The sequence below is a fragment of the Anopheles coluzzii genome, chromosome 3 (genome assembly GCF_943734685.1).
Source record: "Anopheles coluzzii chromosome 3, AcolN3, whole genome shotgun sequence".
In the NCBI taxonomy this organism is placed as follows: Eukaryota; Metazoa; Arthropoda; class Insecta; order Diptera; family Culicidae; genus Anopheles; species Anopheles coluzzii.
The window spans coordinates 65,194,131-65,217,643 of record NC_064671.1 but is presented as its reverse complement, the minus strand read 5'-3'; the positions used below and the strand labels follow the sequence as shown (position 1 = coordinate 65,217,643).

The window sequence follows — 23,513 nt, the reverse complement described above, 5'->3', positions numbered from 1 at the left end:
GTACCAATTCTGACAGCACTTTTGTCAAACTGTTTTGATTCCACCCGGTGAACGGAATGCTCGGTGGAGATGCAGCACGAATAGGGGCAGTCCAAAACTGGTGCCTCCCAACGGTTACGCAAGCTTTGCGGAAAATTCGGTAAAAAAAAACTATTTTAACGTTACCTTCAAAACTGGAAACAGAAACCCCTCAAAACGTTTTGCCTCAAAATACAGTATCACATTGGTTTTGGAGCTCCGCACCACCACACGTTTTGTCAGTGATTTATGCGACGAACGGTTTGGGAATTAATTTGTCATAAAACAAATTAGCCGCTGTACAAATTTATTGACAGGAAACAGCAGTTCGGTTGCTTCCCACGTTCGGTGCTGCCTTGTATTGATTTCGTGTTTTCCATTGTTTGCTTCCTTTGACTCGGTGTGATGCGATACAGAATGAGGAAACGATGGGGGGAAACGAAGTATCGTGGAGAGGAATTATTAATTGTAGCAGTTATGGGTTGTTTTATCAATTTCTGTTTTCGGGCAGTGTGCACGAGCGCGGAATTGATTTTCGGTGAATGGGTCTCGCTTTATTTCATTCCAAGAAATGGTTTCGTAGCAAGAAAGGAATCAGCACCTTTCATTGCTGGTTGTATTAACACTTTAAGCGCCGCGTCATATGAAATCGCACGACGGCTTTGTTCACCGCTCAGCTCTGTAGCTGGCGCTCACCAATTCTCTTGATAACGAATGAGGTAGGAAAGAGAGAACGAGAACGACATGTGCTACGCCGCTTATCGAAATGAAACAAAAGAGTGATAATAGTCGCACGAACAATTGTCGCTCTCATCGCTCTCTTGTCATGCGCTACGTGCTCACTCGCAAACTGTGACGTCAGACCGGCGGTCAAAGTGTTAAATTGACTATGCTTGGATGCATGAAAAGGATCTCTTTTAGCACAATGGTCGTTGTTGAAATAATTACAGTCAGGAAATCCAATGGAATTCTATGATAAATCAGATTTACAATTAGGATTCATAGTATGCTTCTTCTATTTGGCGAGGTGTCCTACGCGGACATGGATACTACAAGGATACGGTTCATTTATCCTTTCTACAAGGATACGGTTCATTGTACATTTGAATCCTTCATAGTAATGCAGCAATTTGTGTTTCGATAAGTGGAATTCATATCATTTTCATTTAAACATTCGATCGTAGCAATAGTAAGACATAAACGTTATCTAACATATGTTTTGAAGAAATGATATAAATTATACGTTCATGTTTAACGATATGTAATTCAACTAGAAATTATACATCATTTAATATGTTGTTACATTACTATTTTACATTCAAGCCCAGGCCATTCAAGTAATTAACAAATTGTTTTCTTTTTATTGTGTTTTTTCGTTAAACATGATTCTTAAATTGTTTATTTATATACAATTTTAAACAATTAAGGATTGCAGTATTAATAGTTATAACACATGCATTGTCATCACATTTTTTTCGTTTAAATGTATAAATGATGAATTAATAATTCTGCTATTTCGTTATTTAAGCTCCCAGCGCAATTCGCATTGACTGCAAGGCTGCTCTCATACCCATACTGACCAAATTATTCAACGAATCCTTGCAAATGAAATTTTTCCCACGTCTTTGGATATCTTCGTGGAAGTTTCCTGTTTATAAAAAAAAAAACTGATAAAATTAATGTCTGAAGATGTCGTGGAATTTTTATGTGATGTACGTGGAGTAAACTGTTCATACGCCTTTTCACCGTGCATTTTCAGTATCCAAAATGGCTTCATGCTGAAACGATCGATTGAGACCAATCTAATATACTTACTCAACTTTTGCCACACCAATATTTACAAGGGATTACAGGTTGATGTCAGTTATACTGACTTCTGCGCGGCTTTTGACAAGGTCAGCCACTTTCTGTTGCTATCTAAATGATTAAATTATGGTGTCCACGCAAATGTTATTGAGTGGTTAAGAATGTATTTAACTGATCGTTACATTAACATTAATATAGGAACAAGCGTATCTTCTTCATGAAATAATGTATCTGATGTTCTTGTTTTCGTCTTGTTTGCATCGTCTTCCCAGGTCAAAAATGTCCACGTCCTTCTTATACTGCTAGGTGTTTATTATTTGGCTTAGATACTTTACAACATAGGAGAATTACTTCTCAGATAACTTTTATAAATTATTACTTTTATAAAATTTGCTTTTCTACTCTTTAAGAGGCTTTCAAAGAAGAAAGCTATTAAGACGCCCCCTTTAGATCGACTGGTTTTGGTTTAATATATTCGTTTGACAGTTGTGACATCATATTCGAGCTAGTTCTACGGCACTTATATAAACACGGGAAATGTAACCATTTAGTTTTTTAGGCATTGTGTCCGATAAATTTGATTTAAATACAGATGTAAGTAAAAGCGTTATGTTTTTTTAAATAAATATTAAGCTATATTATTTGCTGTGCTGTTCTACACATTTTTTTTAGTTAAGCCGAATTTTTTAAACGTTAAGCGGAACACTCTTTAGCAGAGCAAATGAACCTAGCCACCCAGAAAATAGTCCACTCAAGCGAAAAATCAACTGTGTGCAAGCAAGAAGAGGATTGTTGCAGACACACTCACTCACTCACTCTCTCTCTCTCACACACACACACACACACACACACACCACACAAAAGCGAAAAGTTAATGCTTGACTGAGCCTTGCCGTTGACTGCAACCCTCATCAGCTGAATGGGTTGCAATTTGAACCGCAAGCCCGCTCATTTCTGCGCGTGGAAATGCAGCGAAATTTTCATCGAATGTTATGTGCATCAGGGAGAAAAAATAAAACGAAAAAGAGAATGAGAGGAACAACTGTGCCTGTCAAGCCGGTGTGTAAAAACATGGCGGAAATATATTGCCGAAAAAAAAGGCAAACGTAACATAATACACACCCACGGTGGGCAGGGTTGTGGCTTCTAGGGTGGAACTGCCACGCGTTTCGGTAAGATGAGACACATTGAAACCAGATGGCGCACACTCGAAGGGTGCGAAGGGAGATTCTCATGCGGAAACAATGTACGGGCGCCCCCATACATACACACACTCACGCTTGCTTCGCGCGGACATCCACGCTCGAGAGTTTTTGCTGTTGCCCCTCTGCCTTGTCTAGGCCATGGGGAAATAGTAAAAAAGTTGTACCAAAAAAAAACAACCTTCACTCCTTCACCCACGCTTTCCGGTGGCTCGAAGCGCGCCAGCAAAATCATACAATGTGTCAGCGCGTCAGCGTGTCGCGGCGTGCTCGCGTGGGTTGGCTCCGGGACGGCGGTTTTTTTTGTTGTTGCTCTTCCGTCACTCCTGCCCCCTGTGGGCTCACGCTGCGTCCCTTCTGCGCTGTCTGGCGGTAGGGGTTTTTATTATTTATTATTCCGGTTTCAGCATTATCGAATAATAATGATGTTAATGTTCAAAACATAAATTTTCGTTTATTTTCCGCCCAGTTTATCAATAACCCATTTTCGGCGTGCGGCTCGCATCAGCCGGTGAGCGTTTGCTGCTGTTGTTGTTCTTGTTTTCTCTGTCCTGTTTCCACGTAGCTCCCGTGTGGTTTTCAGGGTGAGCGTTTCCGTCCGTTTCGTTCGGTGCCGTTTGAGTTGAGTGCGGTGGAGGGAAATATTTTCGCTTGGTGAAAACCACGCTTATGCGCCCGCTTCCACTCCGCTCCACGAAATGACCGAACCAAACCCCCCCCCCCTCCCACCAAACGGGGTAAAATGAAGAGGTGCACAACCCGGGACGGGTGGACTTAATCGTTGCTTTCCGAAAATGGTGCCCAAAAACTCCACCGACCCGAACGGCCTGTGGTGACGATGGACGAAATTGTGCGCCTGTGTGACCTTTTTCCCTCCCTACCGAACCAGGCGCCAAAAGTGTGCAAGGGCGCGGGTCTGTGCGGAAGGTGTTTTAATGAAAGACCATGAGCGTATAAATCAGCGGTCACCATAAACGCCATAAAGCTGTCAGTGCAAGTGGCCGCATTTAGCTGGAAAAAGTTCAACCATTCGCGCCAACCCGAAAGCGATGCTGGAGCAGAATGAACGAATGGTGCATCCCGGGGACAAACAACGTCAACTACAGTGCCGCGTGCGTTCTTAATTTGCTCCAAAACTTGCAGCTGTGTGCGGCATTTGCGTCGATGGTGGCGCTGTTGTCACGTGTACCGTGTACCGGTGACCGAAGCTACCTTCCACCCGCCCAGCTTTACCACACCAACATAGAGGGCGAGGGAAAAGTTTTGCCCAATACTTTTCGGCTCCTGTAGCGCTGTCGATGCAGTCGTGGTTTCGACTGCGGTACGGAACCCACTAGCCTAGAAGAAGCCTTACCGAATGCGTCGTTGATCGTTAATAGATTCATTAACGATAACATCATCGATTGAGCTTGGTAACCGGCACCGACATCCTTCCTCCGACGCCACAACGGTTCCGGAACACATTACGCCCCCGCCGGAGAGCTGGAAAGAGTGAGACAGGAAACGCGCTCTGTGCGGACGAGGAAAAACAAATTCGAAGGAGATTGGGGAGGAGGGCTCAGTGTTAATTACAGCCCAAAAAGTAAAAATCATTATCATTAGCGTTAGACCCATCAGTTGGAAAAGGAAAAAAGCGCAACGCTTTGGCGCAGTGTTCTACGGGCGTCCCCGGGGAAGGCAGAAAGGCACCCAGAAATGACCTTAATTATAGTAACTATTCAAATCAGCGCCAGGCAAACGGTCGTCCAACAGTGGAGAAAAGAAGGTTGTGTATGTGTGTGTGTTTATCGGTGACACAGAGCGGTGTTTGCGGGAAATTAGATGCAACGAAAATGGTTGTTCCGTGTAGGTGCTTCACAGACGAGAGCTCTTGGGTTTGCCTAATGGACGACTAAAGGCACAAAAAATATTCCTTTCTCCTACTTTCATGTAATGAAACTTGAAGCAACAACAAAAAACCGAGGAACTTGGGGCTTTTGTGACCATCATCCCGCAAAAAACACGATACGGAACTGCTAGCCCATGCTGTAGATAAGTGATTATTTTAGTAGAAAAGCGACAACAGCAGGAAAACCTGCAGCAGCAAAGGTGACCCCAACGACCAAACGGTTTATTAGGAAGAGACCACCAGCGCACATCAAAGCGAAGACCATCGCGTAAGCACAACACAACCGTATTAGCTACTGTCCGGTGCTCGGGCAGTGCCGAGCGTGCGATATACAAGTGATAAGCATTCGTGTCGGTGATTGGATGTTGTTGTAGAGGAGCATTGTGGATGTGAATGTGTCTGTGCGAATAGCCATTTAATTTTACACTCTATTGAGACATTTGCAATCAAAATTGGGGGATAATTGCGAGTCACTCAATGCGGGGACAAGAGGGAAAGAGTGCTGAAGCTGTGTGCTTGTAAAAATGGAGTCATAATATTTGACAATCGCTCCACGGGAAGATGCCCCAAGGGTAGTTGGAGCTGCCCAGGTTGGTGTGAGCAGAATTTTGTTTGGGCGTAATTTGATGATTTGATTTATAGCGCTTATTACGAGCGATCTGTTATCTGAGCGCTAATTTTGTATTGCTTGATGCTCTGGCTGTAGTTGAGTTAGTTGAAGATAATAAAAACCAGGATTACGCATAGCTTTAGACGTGGCATAATTGTAATTTTACTATGTTAAAGTTATTATGCTTTCATTTTAAATTTTCCCCTGAAAATCATTTATTAGCTGGGTTGGTGTATTTCCGTTCCTGTGTGAGATAGTATGTATGCAATCGTGTATCTAGGTAATACTCTACAAACCATCATGTTTCTCAAAATACATTTCCTTTCTGTTGTTTTTTCTTTGTGTGAATGCCATTGTAATACCACTACAACTTTAATTAACTTTTAATACCAACTTTCATAATTTTGGACAAAATTAATCTTTTATTTCGATACATTATGAACAAACAAAATAAATGCAACTAAAAACATGTGAATAAAAATCAACAATTACAATTTGGCTCGTACAGTTTTTATGACGAGCTTAAAAAGTCGTTGAGAACGTTAAATGTCTCCAAGATAGAACTGTAGAATATTGTTTGTTATAGTTGACAAAAAGCCCTTTTGCTTCGTTGTTTACATAAAATTCAGTAATAAAGTTTGTTATTTGAATTTAAAAATACTAAACATACTAAAGTAGTTGCACTGTGTTGTTTAGCCCATGAGTGCGTTGAGCAAGTTAGTGAAAGGGTTGTGCACAATACGGATAGAACATAACTGGTTTTTCCTCTCGAAATAGGTAACGCTCACCATATCACTTAAACAGTAGACATAAACAGTGGTGGATTAACATGAGTGGAGACCCTAAGCGGCCACACGGGTGTAGTCCTTTTAAAAGTTTACAGTAAGAAGTTGTATAACGAATTCTATACTAGAGAAGAATTGAGAAGCAATTATATTTGTGAAAGAGGGTATGGTCCCTTTTTTCAGGCCACTTAATTGCTTAGTGCTTAATCCACCCCTGGACATAAATTTACTTTTGTGCTATTTAATAAAATAAATACAACAGTTTAAAACAAGGAATAGCAAACACGATATCCTTAGTAAATATGTTAAATACTAAAGGTTATAAAATACTCCCTTGAGGAACATCAGATACATTACAGGGTTTTCCAGGAGTTATCATAGCTGTGGGACACTTTATTGAGTCTTTCATAAGTCAATGAACTTAATGTAATGGGAATTGGACTTTATAACACCCTTGATAGACAGAAATTTCCAAGGAACCTGTCCAAAAAGCGTCGACAACTCGCTCCACATTCACACATTCTATATTCGTATTGTATCAGGTTGAGGTGTTGTAGATTTGTTTGAAAGTACATGTGTCCCAGTTCTGCTCAACAGTAAAAAATATAGTCAACAAGATGATTCATGTTACATTTGCTCTTAACTTTCATCAAAATACTTCCAAGTGAGATCCATATAGGTGGCCCAATTGAAAATCAGCATTAGCTTTAAGCATTACGATTTAATCAATTCTTTGCTGTTTTAAAAGCAGCTCCTAATAAATATGCCTTGTTTATTTAGAATTAAAATTATCATTTACTGCTCCCAAACAAACTTTTCAATTAGTATTTGATGGTTCCGCTCCCGTACAATCATCACCACTTGCAATCAAATCCGGTTGCAAACATTTCTGCTACCAGTGCAATGGTTTCCCTTTGCACGCTGAGAAAACGCCTCCCTGCTTGCATAATAATTAATTCATCAATTTTCAAACACTTTACCCCGCTTGGTACAATGCAACATGACATACTCCCCGCACTTCACAACTCCTTCGCTTGCCATCCTCCTTCGCCGCAGCTTATCGTTACAGCACGCATAATGAAATATAATCAACCAGTAATTTAGCGCAGAGCGCGTGCATAATGGTGGTTGTGGTTTTCTTCCAAACAAGCTACCACCGTCACTACTGGCCTCGGTAGCATTCACACAGGGCATTGAAATAATCCACTCTGTCGATGTGGCCTGGCCAACAAGAGCATCCACGAGCATCATCGACGTAGTACAGTCAGTTGTTACTAAACTTCGGTAGCAAGCATTTCGAAAATTCGGCCCCCTTTGCTATATTGTTCAAGAGGACGAAATCGCACACACACACATATACACACTCGAGTGGCTCTGATTGACTTTGATTTTGGGATGGGCAGGAAAGAGGAATGATGGTTGAGCTGGAATCGAGATGGAATTATTAAGAGCAAGTTTCCCGAGAGCGCACGAGCCAGCCCTTGTCTTTCCCTGCATGTATACATGTTAGCGTGCGCGTGTGTGTGTATGTGTGTGCTACATCGTGGAATTTAATTAATATTGAAGCTTATGAGTAAGTGGCATTGCAGCCGTTGAGCCTGTGCAAAGTCAAAGTCGAAGTTGCTGGGGCGAACTGCGAGAATGCATATAACGAAGAGCGCGCCTGTAAGGGAAACTTTGGCTTTGCACAACACACGGAGAGTTCTGTAGCGAGTAAGGAAAGGAAAGTTTGGTGTGTGTTTTACCCGGGCACACACACACATACATACATACATAAGTTGTTGGTTGGTTCGAGAGCGGAATCGTGTACCATGTAATGTTTAATAACAATTTCGTGCACACATCACAAAAAGGGAAATTGAAATGGAATTTGCAGGATGGATTTTAAATGTGGTATTATGCATAATCAGTTTTGCAAAATCAAACACATTTTATCATATAAATTAAAAATTAAAAAAAAGGAAACAAATGGATTTACAAAATATTTTATATCTACTGTTTAACAAACTCACATTGAATATTTGTTTTCATTGAAGAGTCAAATAAACACGATTGACACATCTTTTTTTATGAACAAGCATTTACAAATGTTGCCTTGTTTATTTTTGTCTATCTGTAATATAAAATAAGCAGCATTGTTAGGAACATTTTATGGAGAAAAAAAATCATACAAAATTGTTTCCTTATTTGTTTTGAATGATTTTCATTGTTTAGGTTTTGTAATGATGTTGATTCAATGTAATACTCGTTAAACGAGTTAAACGAGCAATTTGAAAACAAAATTTCTACGGTTTCAAAACTAAATCAAACGAAAACATTCAACATAGTCTGACAAAACTGTCCAATGCAGCTCCGCACAACAAACACATTTAAAATAACATAGCAAAGCTACTGCCCATCATTAAACGTCCATTGAAGGGCGAGCTTTTGCGTGGAAGTGAAGCGCAACAATTTATGGTTCATTATTGAAATGGATTCAATCACGACGGTGGGTGCTGGTGATGGTGATGGCAACCACCCAGCCATTCATACATCCATCCTCACACAATCCTTCACGCGGGAAGGGTCGTATATTACCGCAGCAAAGCCGTCGCTCGTTTCACAATTAGGACTCGGTCCGAGATGTGTCTGACAGTCTCGGGCAGGTCATTCCATGATGTTGGCGCCAATCAACACACAACACATACACATATCCTGTCCAGGACGAATCTTGATCTACGAGACGAGCGGATTCGCCTCACAAACACACATACACACACATACACAGACCATCAATCAGTCCGGGGAAAACCGACGGTCTCGGGAATGCAGTGATTTAGATTGTCAAACCGGTCAGATCGGTCAGACGGAAGCGTTGCCCGCGGTGTAGGAGAGAACGTCTGCTGATGGAGAAGCAGTGGGGAGAACCAGCTTCCCACAAAACCGGAAGGAAATTCATAACGTGTAAACATAAATCTAGATAGCAATTAAGTTGGCAATAAAATCAAAACGATAACGGGAAGCGGCCTCCAGCGAGCTCGCTTTCTCTGTTATGCTGTGAGAGAGTGTGTGTGAGAGTGTGTGTGTCAAAAACCCATGGAGCAATGGCCAACGGTCTGGGGGCATTGAATCGATCTGCGTGCGTACGGATGAATAAATAAAGACTTTTCATGCTTCACCGGCGCCCGGGCAAGGGAAGCGCCAAAGCAGGAAATAGGGAAAACAGTGTAAAGAATAGTGTACAGAGGCAAGAAGCAAAGGGGCGAGGGAAAGGAAACTCTCAACCGGACGCACACGCTGCCGTGCTGACTGTGGCCCCGTTGCTAAATACCGCTTATGTGCAGCGAAGCACGCGTTGAAGCCGGGCAAAACGCCGGAAACCGAACCCCTTCATGTGCCATAAATTGTGTGCCCAGTTTGGTCGCACCAAGAACCCACCCACCCACCCATCCGAACCCGGAATCGGTAAGCCATTTGCGGTCATGTAGACTAAATCGGTTAATGTTTCAGCTTTACGGCTGCCACGGCCAAACAATGCCACAAACTCGTACACACCGGGGTCGATACCGATCGAGGCGCATGAAGGCGGCGATAAAGGGAGAAACCATTTAGTGGCAGCACATTTCCTTCGCCAGTAACTTTTCCCACCACCCACCACGGGTGGGCGGGTGGGTATGGTGAGAACAACATCCGTTTTCCACAGTTCGATTTATGTGTGTGTGTGACTGTGTGGTTTGTACCTGTCGGTATATGTGGGTGTGTATGTGCATTTACTTTTCACATTTCCCAAGAACCAGAAGCTTGCAGTTTGCAATTGTTATTGTTACGCGCGACCGTCCTCACCACAGTGGCACTCCAGAGCGTGCCGGCGAACGCTTTAACGCATTACTCCTCCTCGAAGCCTCCCCATCTCAACCCCTTTATTGTTTACCCAAGGCTCTCCCTGTGCGCTGTGCTATTTGACTTGTGTCATAACTCTCGGCCAAAGCGGCCGTGGCTGTGATCGCTTGTTTGGCTTATTTATTGAATTCTAGTGCAATGTTCCGCGCAAGACGCTTGCGGGTGGTGTGTGGGACGGAGCAGATTGATCGGTGCTGTTGGTTTGCTGTGCGCTGGCTAGCTATTAATTACCACCGATTGATTTCCTTCGCTCGATGCGCGTTCCAGTACATTTTGTCCAGTTCGAGTGATATCGGATTGACGCACCTGGCTAGGATCGTTTGTATAGGGACTTTGGAAGCCGATGTGCTGATGATTGATTAGATGTTGTGAATTATTACAACATCTATTGTTTTCCGGTATGAAACATGCAGTCTTAGCTACGTGCTTGCTATTTTGTGCTTCAAATTTCCGACATGAAGGCTGCTCCCAATAACCTGTACTGAGAAATTCAAATGCATGGTATAAGTAATAGTTAGGTAGATCATGTGTCAGTTATATACCTCTATGGTTTGTGGAAGGTTTCAATAGTTCCTTTGTCTCTCTCGATGCCCTGAAGAGTATTACTGATGTGTGTAGAATGTGAATAAATCCCATAATTAACCCATGATAGAAAGTGTTGCATCTTATAGAAATCAATCCTTATCAAATATTATAAAATATCCTGCTTTTTGATATCATCTTCAATTTCAAAAGAGTTTTTTAGATGATAAGACAGAGAGTGCTTTAAAACTCCGTAGATATTGGATATTGGAACAGATGTTGGATAACTTAAGTGTCACATTTGAAGAACAACCTTTTTTCGAGGGAAGAAAATGTTTTATAAAACCATTGGAGTCATTCAATTACACATGCTGTTCAAATATGGCGGCTGAAACAAAATTATGTCGGCGTCACGAGTTCTACTGTGATGATCAGAGGTGAGACGCAGTTGGTCAGACACAGTTGATCGACAGAACAGAAATATCGTGACTAAGTGAGTGACCAATACTTGGGTGCTAAACGTAATGTCACCAAGCATATGATTGATCCATCAACTGTTTAAGTCTCACCTCATATTATGTTAGTGGGGCCCTTTCCGTTTGAAATTCGTAGGCTGAAATTTCAGCCTGTCAGCTGTTTGCATTGTATAGCAGTTTTCGAGCGGCTATCTAATTGAGTATAATATACAGGTGGGCTTATCCCAAGGTGTATGAATTTAGAAGGCTGATTTTTATCGCTTCTGCTTCTGAATGAAGATTGTAAGAGTATTTTGAGTATTCGTCAAGCCTCCAGAAAGCTCGTTGGAGCAAGAGTTTTCACTCGTTCTGTCGAAAAGTGATGTTCAAAATTAATTATGAAAAAATGCTATGTGACCACCTGGACTACATACACTTTGATTCCAGATTCCACCACCTGATCTCTTTAATGCACCTTGGGATAAATGTAAACAAAACCGTGTTTTCGAGCAGGTACTCGAATCTAATTCTAGCTTTTAAGCTAAAATTTTCTAGACTGAAAATCGCAGGCTGGTTTTTTGTGTGGTTTTGTATGGATTGTTTACATGATTTCAGCCTCCAACTGTCAAACTTCATACAAAAAACTAACTAGAATCGTGAAGGCCCCCAGTGTTAGAGGTTGCAGTGCCGTAGGAAAAAGAATAGACAAAAGTACGTGTGGTTCGATTGGAGTGATGATGAAGAAGGAAGTTTTATTTGACACAAAATGGTCCGAGTTCATATAACAGAGGTGTGTAGTTCAGAAAAGGGTTATTCCGTTTAGAGGTATAACAGTTAACTGTCCTGCGTTGCACACAGGGTGGTCCTGTGTCCAACACTTAGTTGTGTACGTGAGCTGATTTGAGCTTCGTTTCAGTCATGAGTGTTGCTGACAATGTGTTGACCGTTATTCGCTATCACTTCCTCACAGCGTAGGGCCATATCGCCGATGAGGTTGCCGCATTCGCTTCTGTCTATGCGTTTCCACATAGCCTTGCAGCGTCTCCATAGCGAATCGGCAGAACGTGCATGCTTGTTCTTAAGCTGACGCTTGAGAGTTGACCACAGATTCTCAATCGGGTTGAGGTCTGGACTCAACGCAGGCCACGGTAGAACTTGCACATCCTCGTTTGCCAAAAAACATTTAACTAATCGCGATGTATGCTTTGAGTCGTTATCGTGCTGAAAGATGTAATGCTCTTCGTCTCCGAATTTTTGTCGGGCGTGTGGCAACATCTTACGACGTAGTATGTTTCTATACCCTTCCGAGTTCAGTGTCCCTTTGATACGGAACAAAGGACCCGGGCCGTGCCAGGAGAAGCCCCACACCATTACGTGGCCGCCTCCGTGCTTTAGGGTTTTTATAGTATTTTTTGGATGATACGCCTGTTTAGGAAGGCGCCAGACGTATTTAGTGCCGTCCGAACCATCCAGATTGATTCTGGACTCATCCGAATAAATTATTTTGCTCCACCAAAAGATGGATGCAGCTAAATGCTCTTCAGCAAACCGAAGAGCATTTCTACGTGGTGCGGCATTAGCTTACGAACCTTTCGTGGTTTCCGGGCACAGAACCCACCGGCGTGTAAACGGCGCGACACCGTTTTCGCCGAAACTTGGAATCTAAGCTCCTGCTTAATACGATTGCAAGTTTTGAAAGGGTCCGCCCTGATTATCTCAACCATCTGCGCGTCAACGTCAGCAGTTGTTTTTCGCGGACGACCTGAGGATTTACCCGTAGCCTCGCTACGAATGGCGTTGTCCACAAACGTCCGCGAACGGCCGAACGCCTTGCAGATGGTTTTGATAGGCACGTTCTCACGATACAAACCCTGAATATGTTTCCGCTCCTCTGGAGTGCAGTGCTTTCCGCGACCCATGATTAACTTGTGGAATTTTCAAATCGCAAACTTTCACCTTTACCACTGAATGAAGAATGAAGCGCAACACGGTTTTGATCTCTTTTTATACTACCGAAAAACGCTGCCGTTACTCAAAACTCAGATAAGTAGCGCACCACAAATGCGAGTATAAAAGGCAAACAAACAGCGATTGCAAATTCAGTACGCCTCGAACGTTAGGCGAAAGTACTCCGCAGGAGCCAAAGCCTCTCTAAACCATACTAACAACAACATACGCCTCGATCTGTTGGCGATAAGAGGCCAACGAACTCCGCAGAAGCCAAAGCCTCTCTAAACCATACTAACAACAACAACAACTGTTGGCGATGACACACCTATTGCACGCAAAAAAACACACAACAAATTTTTTTCCTATCTTTTTGTCCACCGGTGTACTAAATAAGTCTCGGTAGCCTGGAGGAGGCCTATATGAGGCTTGAACGCACGACGGGCATGATGTTATATCGTGCATGCTGACGATTGTACCACGGAACCGCCCGTGGAATGGATTCCAGACAATAATAGCACAGCACATCAAAAACTGCACCATAGAAAGCAGAAATTGGGGAACATAGTTGATATTTGGTACCTCACACGACTTTTACACGACCCCACTACAAATCGGGATCGAAACATAAATCGAGATAAGGAAAGGTAGAATATCATGGCTGATAGCATTGAATCCATTCGTAGCAGTGGCCTACGTCCAGACTCATTTTTACTAATTGTTCTGATATTTTGCAACGTACTGGATGGTTGCTAAAAATTTTTTACTGAAGCGTTGTAGAAACGTTGTAGATGATGATGATGATGATGATGATAAGTCCCAACTCTTACCCCAACACAGGTTTGAGAAGGACGGAAGTGAGTACTGGTACTATATAAGTACTATATAGTCCCAGCTTCGTCCGTCGCGACAGGTTCTTTGAGGTGAACTGCTTTTTCAGGCTGTAGAATGACCGGTTGGCAGCCAGCATCCTTACTTATATGCTATTGTCGTTGCTGACCTTTGACCCAAGATAGGTGAATTCTGGGACGACTTCAAACGTGCGTTCACCTATCTGTACATCACGCCTACGTAAATTCTGATTATTTATTATTTTTAGAAGGACAGAAGTATCTTAACGATAATATTGCCCTGATAGGTATATTGAAATATTTTGTACGAGCAAGTGGTGGCATCGGAAAACTCTCAGAGGAAATGTCCGAGTCATACGCACACCCAAGATGGTCAACATAGTTTCATCAAGAAAAAAATTGGCTGGAATGATACCAGCCAATATGTTGACTATGTACTAAATATATATGTACTAAACTTCGAGACATCTAGAAGCAAAGTGAAACACAAACTTTGAGTGTAACGGGGTTTCATAAATGACAACGACTGTAAAAGACAGATAAAAATAATTTATTCATAAAGGAGACAATTACAGACGTTTTCTGAAACATTTAAGAGCTACAATTTTAAAGTAACTTGATATTTGTTTAAGAAAATTCTTAGTTATTCTTAAATAAAGCATCTTTTGAGCGCATCCAAGAACAGAAGACTGTTTCATACCAAATACTAAAACTGTCGATATCAAATATAATACCTTAAAGCCTAAATGAATTCAACTCATTTCAAAATGCTATAAATCTCCCGTGTTGTCCTGCATCCTTATTGCTTAACGTACCCACCAACCATACGTGTTAATGTTGCTATATGATCTTTTTTCTTTTTCTACTTTCCTCACTCCACCTCTAGCCTCAACTATCTGACCTTCGGTCTGCGCTCCGTCTGGTTTCATGCGACAAACGTGGCGCTACATGCCGCCGCCACCGTGCTGTTCACGCGCGTCTGCCTCACGATCGCGGGCCTGCGGCAAAACTTTGCCATCCTGGCCGGCGTCCTGTTTGCTGTCCATCCGATCCACACCGAAGCGGTAAGTACGAAATGCTCATCATTGGCACATGGAAAACCTTTGTTTTTTTCCCACTCGCTTCAATTTCTTTGCTCCCCTTCTTCTCGTTTTTGTTCGTTTGCTCTTTTGCATTACCAGGAAAGACAAAAAAAAAACAACAACCGCAAAGTGTACAAGCCGACCCGGAAGTGCAAAAACGAACGAAACTTCCGGGAGCGACTGATATTCGTGCACGTTTCGTGCCGGTTTGCTCGGCAACCAAACCACTAACCCGATCTGTCCGGGTGTACTGGTCAAGCAGAGGGACATGTAGACGACATGTCCCAAGCCTTTCGTTCTCGTTAGTTTAACCCACGACTAGCCCGGCTCGTGTCGGAAGTAGTACGAATGGGATTTTGCGCGTCCCAAGAAGTGGGCTTGGGTAGGAGAAGAGTTCATTTTCACCAACCCACAAGACCAACTGACATGACTCTCGACCGGAGAGCGCTCGGGAAAAACGATCCGCAATGGGAAATTGAATCAACAGAATGCGAATGCAAATTGAACCTCGCGACGAATGGAACGGACAACGGCAAAATGGCGGAAAAATGTGCCCCACCGACCGCAAGGGGGAGGGGGGGGGGAGGATAGAAAAAAACAAGAAACAACTGAAATAACATCCCAACTGATTCATATTTGTGTGCCGCTGTGTATGTGTGTGTTTGATCGTGTGTCGTGCGACAAGAACAGACCATAAGCGTCAACGGGGTTGAAATAAGCTGCAAGAAAAATATTAAACAAAAAAAAAAACACACACACAACATCGGTACAAATGGATAAAACAACAAGAGTCCAAATCCTTCCCCACGTGGCCACCCTTCCCTCTTCCACCTCCTGCCCCACAGAATGCGGTAAAATAAAGTTTCACCGTCTCCACCGTGGCAACCCACCGGAGAGGCGAAAATATTTTGCACCAGCGTCGCGAAAGCAAATGAAATATTTCACATCATGGCCCACCCCGGCGTGGTGGTGCGGTGGGGACAAATCCTTTTGCACCGTGCCGGAGTGAGAATGAGAATTTGTTTCACTGGTTTCACCCAGTCCCCCGCCGAAACATGTTTTGTTTTGTTTTGCTGGGCGAATGAAAAATTGTCGCTCGCAGCTGTCCATTGCTGTCCGAACAAGCAAGCGGTTGGGGGGGGGGGGGCTTTGTCGCTTGTTCTCAGAATGTTGTTACCACCCTTCTCGTCTTTTCCGGTTCAACTCACCAGGCAATGGTTTGACACCGTCAAACACAGACCCACACACACACTCACAGACGGAGCGACATTTGCAAACGAACAGGTTCGATACAAGCCGTAGGTCTGTACCGGGAATTGGACACGGTCCGTTTTGTGCTGGACAGTGCTAATCAACGAAAGCGCTCCAACCGATGGTCCCACGCCCAAAGAAGGAAGGCAAGGTCGGGTTTTGCTTCGTTAGCAACGTTTGCCTTGTTAGCTCGGTTCCGGTTGGGAAGAATTTTGTTTCGCAGTCGGCATTTTTGACGGTTTTGGGAAATAGTTTTCCCTGCAGTGGTTAGATGGATGTTGTAGTTCTATCGTAAGGCTTTACTTTTTTTTTCATTGTGAAGGCGCGATGAAACTGAAAGACGGGAAAAGAAGCGAAAAAGGTTAATTTGCAAGACTGATATGGCGAACAATATTGTCGCGCAATTATAATTTATATTTCAAAACAAGCGAGAATACGGTAGCGCTCTCAAGTGCGTTCCGAAAATTATAGTCCATTTAGCAAGCTTCAGCTTGCAAAATGGACTATAATTTGTGCTTATTTGACTATTTGACTATAACAGTGTGCTTGATGCGAATTGGTTTGACTTCTTTTATCAAACAAGATTCATGTCTATTCAAATAAAACCATTCATTGGCTAGCTATCAACAGAAAGTCCACCATTTTATGTTTCTAAAATTATGAATTTAGTTGGAACTTTAATTAGCTTAGCTTGAGATGAATCATTGCTTTCCGTGTTTGATTGTGTGATTCCAAATATATTTGGAAATCACGTGATCACTAGATTTATTACATTGATTGACTTCATTAATTAAATGTAATGGAAATGTAATACATTCGATCGACTCATCTCTTTATATTACACCAACAAAAATCTTCAATAGACATGAGCAAATAAGGAAGCCATTATTTCAAAGGTGTTTGTTTTCTGCCCAGTTAAAATAATTCTAGTATTAAACCTAGACGTTTAGATATTTCTGTTACTCAGTAAGGATAGGAAACAAGAAAAATAAGGTAAAGAGTGTTTAAAAAAAACACATTGAAATGATTCCAATTTGCAAGACCTTGAGACTGTTAGATAAGCGAGGCTGCCTCATTACAGAGCTTTAAACTATCTTTGTAGCTTCTAGGAGACAGTCCATTCAGGAATAAAAATTTACTGTTAAAACTTATAATTCGATAGCACATTGCCAATATAGCAGCAAATAATACGAAGGAAACAACAACCGAGAACTACAAGATGACGTAATTGACAATAGTTCAGGTATACAGTGATATAAATGTGTTAAACATAATGGATCGTTCATATGATAATCGTAATAAGTGAAAAAGTAACTTTCCACGGACCGATTGAGTGATGTTCGAATTAATGGTGTTAAAAACAGGTCTTTTTGAAGGTGATCCGGATCATTTGATCGCATCAATCATTCAATCGTTCGTTCTCTGCTAAACCTGTCAGTTAATGCTTTATATGCAGTCAAAAAGAAAGAGAACATCTCAGGGCTCTATTGAAGTTTTTTGGGTTTTCCCAAAAATTTTTGGATGGCTCCCATAGCTTTTTAGCTCGTTCCTACAATTTATTGAACGTTACCTATTTTTTTTACTTCGATTGTATTGATGTCCAATAGGACGATACCAACACTATGATGAAACTATTCAAAAATATATGGGAAACGGTGAATAAATCGTGAAAGAGACCCAAAAAATTACAGGAATCAAGAGTAATCATGTTTCATGTAATCATAATGTAATCATGTAATCATGTTAATCATGCGAAGAGATGTTAATAAAATACATGGGTGGACAAATTCAAAACATGAGTCTGAACCGCGGTGTGACGAGGCTTTCTCGTTTTGGCATAAACAAGATATGTCTGATCTGCTATCTGAAGAGAGGAATGTTGATCCGACAATGATACCTGCTAACTTGCTCATTTGGTGCATTCGACCAATCGCCTTTGTTTCTCCCAGGGATACATCGACATCGACATACATCGACAAAAAAAGATTCACAAACCTTTTTGCGTTTCAAAGGCACGATTCTTCTATGAATTAAAAAAATGGAAAATTTCTGAACTCACGCGAAATTATACATGTTTACACCATTTTGAAATCCGCAAAGCGCAAAGATTACAATACCTATAAAGAATACTAATACCAAAATATACAGATTTTTTTAAGGCTCAAAAGATTACAAGTAAAAATTCGTGCCATTCAACCTACAGTGGATGGCAAAAATGGCACGAAAAAGATTCGTCGAACTTCGCTCGATTTTCCGTTGTCATGATGATTTTGACAGGAGTTTTCAAGCAGAAATCGTTATATGGAAACAAGGCTACAGATTGATTCATTGAAATGAAATTGATTTATCTAATCAGTTGGATGGAGCTTCTTAAATATCTTCTATGGTGTGAAGTAGTATTTGTAGTATCTGCAGGGTTCATATTCTCGTGTCATTGTTTTGGATGATTTTACTGTAAAATTTCAAAAAACTTTAACATATTTTTGATTTATAATGAATACTGTTGAATGCAGCCCATACATAAGTACCTATACCTATGTAGCTATACATATACAAAAGTAATGCAAACATATTTAAGTGTGATTTATCCAACACATGAATTCAGATTCCATTATTCATCCATTTTCTATTTGTAGTCGACAAGCTGAATGTCAGCTCATCACTGGAACAATATGTATCATCCTGGCTAGATCCGTTTCACAATCACGTTCCACGATATTAGATTTCAGCAATTGTGTACAAACAAAAATGTATTTTAAAATCATTTTGGTTTATTTCTTACTGTTTGAAATGGTTTTTAGTACTTCAAACAAAAAAAAACCTTTCTGGACATAATATGTATGCTTCAGCTAAGAATATTCAATCAGTCATGAGCTAACTTGATCGGACCTGCCACGAATCGGCTTTTTAAACATATTTTTAGACTGAAAATCTGAGGCATTAATTTGGCACGTTGTGCTTGCTTTCAGCCGCTAACTGTCCAACTCCATATTAAAAAGCTGATTAGTATCGTAAAGCCGCCTGGTCGAAAAGCTGCAATCTAGTCGAAAAACTTGCACTCCAGACAAAATTGAATAACTGATTATTTTCTAAGCTCTTAAAATTCATGCTCTTCTAAAAAACAGACAGATCATCTCACATTGCTTCCAGTGGTAATCCCGCCGATCTCATTTGCATCACTAAAACTTCCTTCGAAAGTAAAACAAAACAGCTATCAAAACATGCTAGATTTATCGGCATTCATTTCAGCGGATAAATCCAAAAGCCCTCGGCACGATAGTTTATGCAGTACCTATCGAACGGGAATGCATATTCTAGCAGTCTCTTGCTCTCAAATGGAAACCCTAATTGAACTTTCAACGAGACAAACTACTTTGCATATCTGCACTAAAGACAAACATAAAGAAAAAAAGAAAGAAACTAACAAGCACACTCCAATTGCCCTTGCTTGCTCGGCAGCACTTGAACCTTGCCGACACTAACCTTCACTCCATTCCCGAAAATCTCTCTCTCTCTCTCTCTCTCTCTCTCTCTCTCTCTCTCTCTCTCTCTCTCGTTCTGCCTCTATTTCCGCTCGCTCGAAAGCCAATAAATAATCGAAACTTTTTCCATCTCTTTGATCCGCTTTGCTGGATTGAACGAGTCGTGCCGGACGGATCGATCCCTGGTGGGATGTTTCCCGCTTCCCAGTGGAACGCCATCGGAAGATTGGGACCAGATTTAGATCGATTTCCGTCAGGAGTAACACGCAACACGGCAGCTTGACGGGCACCGGGTGTGCTCGCTCTCTTAAAACTAGCTTATCAGGCAACATCCCACGCCCCAGACCTTGTTCCCGTACTCGTTCGGTAAAGTGCACACAAGTGAACGCTGCGACACGATGCCATCGCTTTTGCCATGATGTCGAAGTAAATCAAGCGCACACTTTTCCTCGCACACCGACCGTCGGGACCAGGTTTTGAGAAGGTAGAAGAAAATCGATCGAGCGCCTTAAAACTATCCCAACCCATTCAGGGCTCTTTGACACTTACCACACGCTGTTAGACGCCCTTGTCCCTTTGCCGTTCGTCGTGCATCAGCCGTCAAAGATGGTGTGCGATTAGCTCTGCAGCCGTCGCTCTCGATCGATCCAGCCAGACAAGATACAAGAGGGTGTGTGTGTTCTTCTCTTTCTCCCTCTCCCTCTAGAACTATCGTCTATCTGCCTGTCACTGGTGTACTATGGCACCGATGTCTCCAAGCCATTGGGAGTTTGGCTCTGGCTCTGGTTAATAGCTGCAAACAGAGCGTGACCGACCCTGTGGAAGGGCTCTCCAGGCTGCGCCACGCTCCTAAAATCGATCGAGCTTAAATTGACAAGTTAAATACCACGGCACGTTTCTTCTCCGCCCGTGGGAAGTGTTTGAAGGCAACGATATCAGGAAGGAATTTGTTTCCCTTCATGTCTCAGGGCTTTAGCCGTCCGCTGTAGCGCCGATGTCGGTGTCTTCCGGTGTCCATGCGCTCCTTTCCCGGTGCAAGGTTCGTGATGCCAACGGGTACAAAAAGTCAATGAGCAACGATTACGATGGTGCGATGATCGTTGGTCGTAGAGGGCGTCATCCACACTGTGGTTAGGAAGAAATCGAATGTTTTTTGTTCAATGCCCGCTGGAACTTATCATTTTAAACATCCAAAGAGAACACTTTATGAAAGGTGCATATTTAAACAAACCATTTGCTATTTAACCTCCTTACCGGGCGCTTTTTAGATGCTTCTGCGGTCAACCATTTCCGAGACACCTGAGGCAATCGAATCAATATTTTATCAACCAACACCATTCTTTCCAATATTTCCCTGCAGAAGTGCTCTATTTACAGCGTCGTTTCGTCTTTTTGTACGACTCACGTGAATCGGCAATTAGTCGGTCAATCGTTGTCATTAGTGATAAAGCCCAACCAAGAGAGAGAGAGGGAGCGAGGGCCTGTCATCCCATTGGGATGGCTATTATTTTGGATCGATTTTCTCGCGCTATTTTGCTCCTGTTGAGCTGTTGCCGCTCCGTAGGTTTAAAAATATGGTTCACGTCTGCTACCGACACGGTATAGTTTTCGGTGAACGCCGGAGCCGCGACTGATCAAAGGCGAATGTAGGCCAAAACGTGGCCTGACGTCTCAAGAAAACTTTTTCCCGCAGCGCAGGAGCGTGCCTATTGAAGCGTGTTCGAGGTTCGGGGCATGCAAAACAGCATAACATGGACAGCGCTGGGAATCACCCGGCGTACATCAAAGGTAGCGCGAAGTTGCCTAGGCTTTTTTTTGCATTAAAAAAAAACTGCCAATCAAACGTTATGTTTTCGATTCGATGATTGACGGCGTGATTTCGGAAGGTTGTGGAGCTTGCTGGGAATAAATTCAAGGTTTGCTGTTTCTGTGCGTGTGTGTTTGAGTTTTCGACGCTTTTCGCGGTAATTGAATTGAGCGTGAAGTTTTTCGTTGATCGTTTCCTTGAAATGGGAGGGGGGCCTTTTGATTGATAACTTGCGTTAATGGGAATTTGCGGGAGGCACAGGTATAAATTATTTTAATTGCTCGAAACACTTTTGGCTTGCCGCATTTTAAAAGAATTTTCGTGGAACGAATCTCTTTTTGAGCAAATAATGAGTGTGGCAGAATTGGAAGGATCGCTGTTTCAGTTCTGGTTTATTGAAAGTCATTTATTCGTTCCATTTATTTATAATTCGGTACAGGGTTAAGCTCGACAAAGATAGCATCAATGCTGTTCATAATTATGGAATGTTCCTTGATTTCTGATTGATATTCCTTTATGTAGTTCCCTATTTTTTGCAATTACGTTCATATCACATTACATTTCTACGAATTTCATTTGCACATATTGATTGAATATGCTGCATATTTTTTACACTTTTCTGGACCATTGAGTAAATAAATCATCACATTTTCGTTCAAACTTGATGCTAGGGCAACATGTTCGCCGTTGTTTCCTGTCTTTAAAAATAGCTGTTTATTTAAGGACAGACGATAGTTAGTGTAGTATTTATATTCAACAAATAAGTTTTAAGTAAATTATTACTTTTATTTCAAAAATTGGTCTATATAATTTCAATTAAAAAATCATTTAAATCTCGCATGTTCGGTGATTCATTTGAAATATTTTAAGCTCTTAATCATCAATTTTGATGCAGTGTAACAAAGCAGAAACTGTCAAACAAGATAACTTTATAAAAGCGGTCGTCAAACTTTTCAGGTGAAGGGACAAATTTATCAATTGATTGATTGAGTAACGGTAAAAGAATATTTGAGGTTTTATTTTTAACCTATTTTATTTTATTTTTTTCATATACAACAAACAAAAGGTAACTAAGAATTGAGAAATCTAAAAAAAAACATGTTTTCTGCCCCTTTCAAGATGGAAGGCTGAAATTTTAACCAATCAGCTGTGTTGTATAGCAATAGCAGCTGGGCTTATCCCAAGGTGTATGTATTTAGAAGGCTGATTTTTATCGCTTCTGCTTCTGAATGAAGATTTTAAAAGTGTTTTGTGTATTTTGTGCTACAAGAATGCCTGTTTGAGCAAAAGTTTTCACTGTTCCTGTCAAAAAGTCTGGTCTAAATACACTTTGATTCTAAATTCAGGTACGAGTAGGTACTCGAATCTAATTCTGGATTCGAAGCTGAAATAATCTAGACTGCTAATCTAGATCTAGATTAGAGAATAATTTTAATCTTATCTAAACTCCATTCAAAATATCAGGCTATTATCGTGAAAGGCCCCTGTATACGATTATGTTAAACCATTTTAAAATCGAAATGATGATTTAATGATATTAAGCAATTCTATTTACGATATTTTAAAGAATAACTTTTTGTAATTTTCACTTATGTAATAAAAAGCTTAGCTATCTCTGACTAGTATTGCTGTTAAAGATTCTGACAGAAAAACAAATTAAATTATACATTTCAATATTTAACGGGGACTACAATACACCGAACTAAAAACTTTGAGCGCAATTCAACTTCTATTGTTTCCATCGCCATCATCCCATCAAAAAGTTACAGCGCAAAGCATACAATAGTGATTTTGAGGGATGTTTTTTTTGTTTCTGTTGCTCATGCTCTTCTTTTTTGCAATTAAATTCTTCGCTTACTTTCTCTTTCTTTTAAAATCAACTTCCCCATTGACCGTTCCAACCTAAACGGCGCCGGTACGTTAGCCAT

General features: G+C 41.5%; 1 protein-coding gene across 3 annotated transcripts in view; it reads left to right on the top strand.

Moving 5' to 3' along the window:
* The window catches only part of LOC120956711 (protein O-mannosyl-transferase TMTC1-like), a 147,409-nt gene that overhangs the window by 80,343 nt on the left and 43,553 nt on the right, over nucleotides 1–23,513 (top strand). For all 3 annotated transcript variants that reach the window (XM_040378405.2, XM_040378406.2, XM_040378404.2), the window contains exon 3: nucleotides 14,850–15,027. In XM_040378405.2, the coding sequence (XP_040234339.2) occupies nucleotides 14,850–15,027 (178 nt within the window). The remainder of the gene's footprint in view (nucleotides 1–14,849; nucleotides 15,028–23,513) is intronic.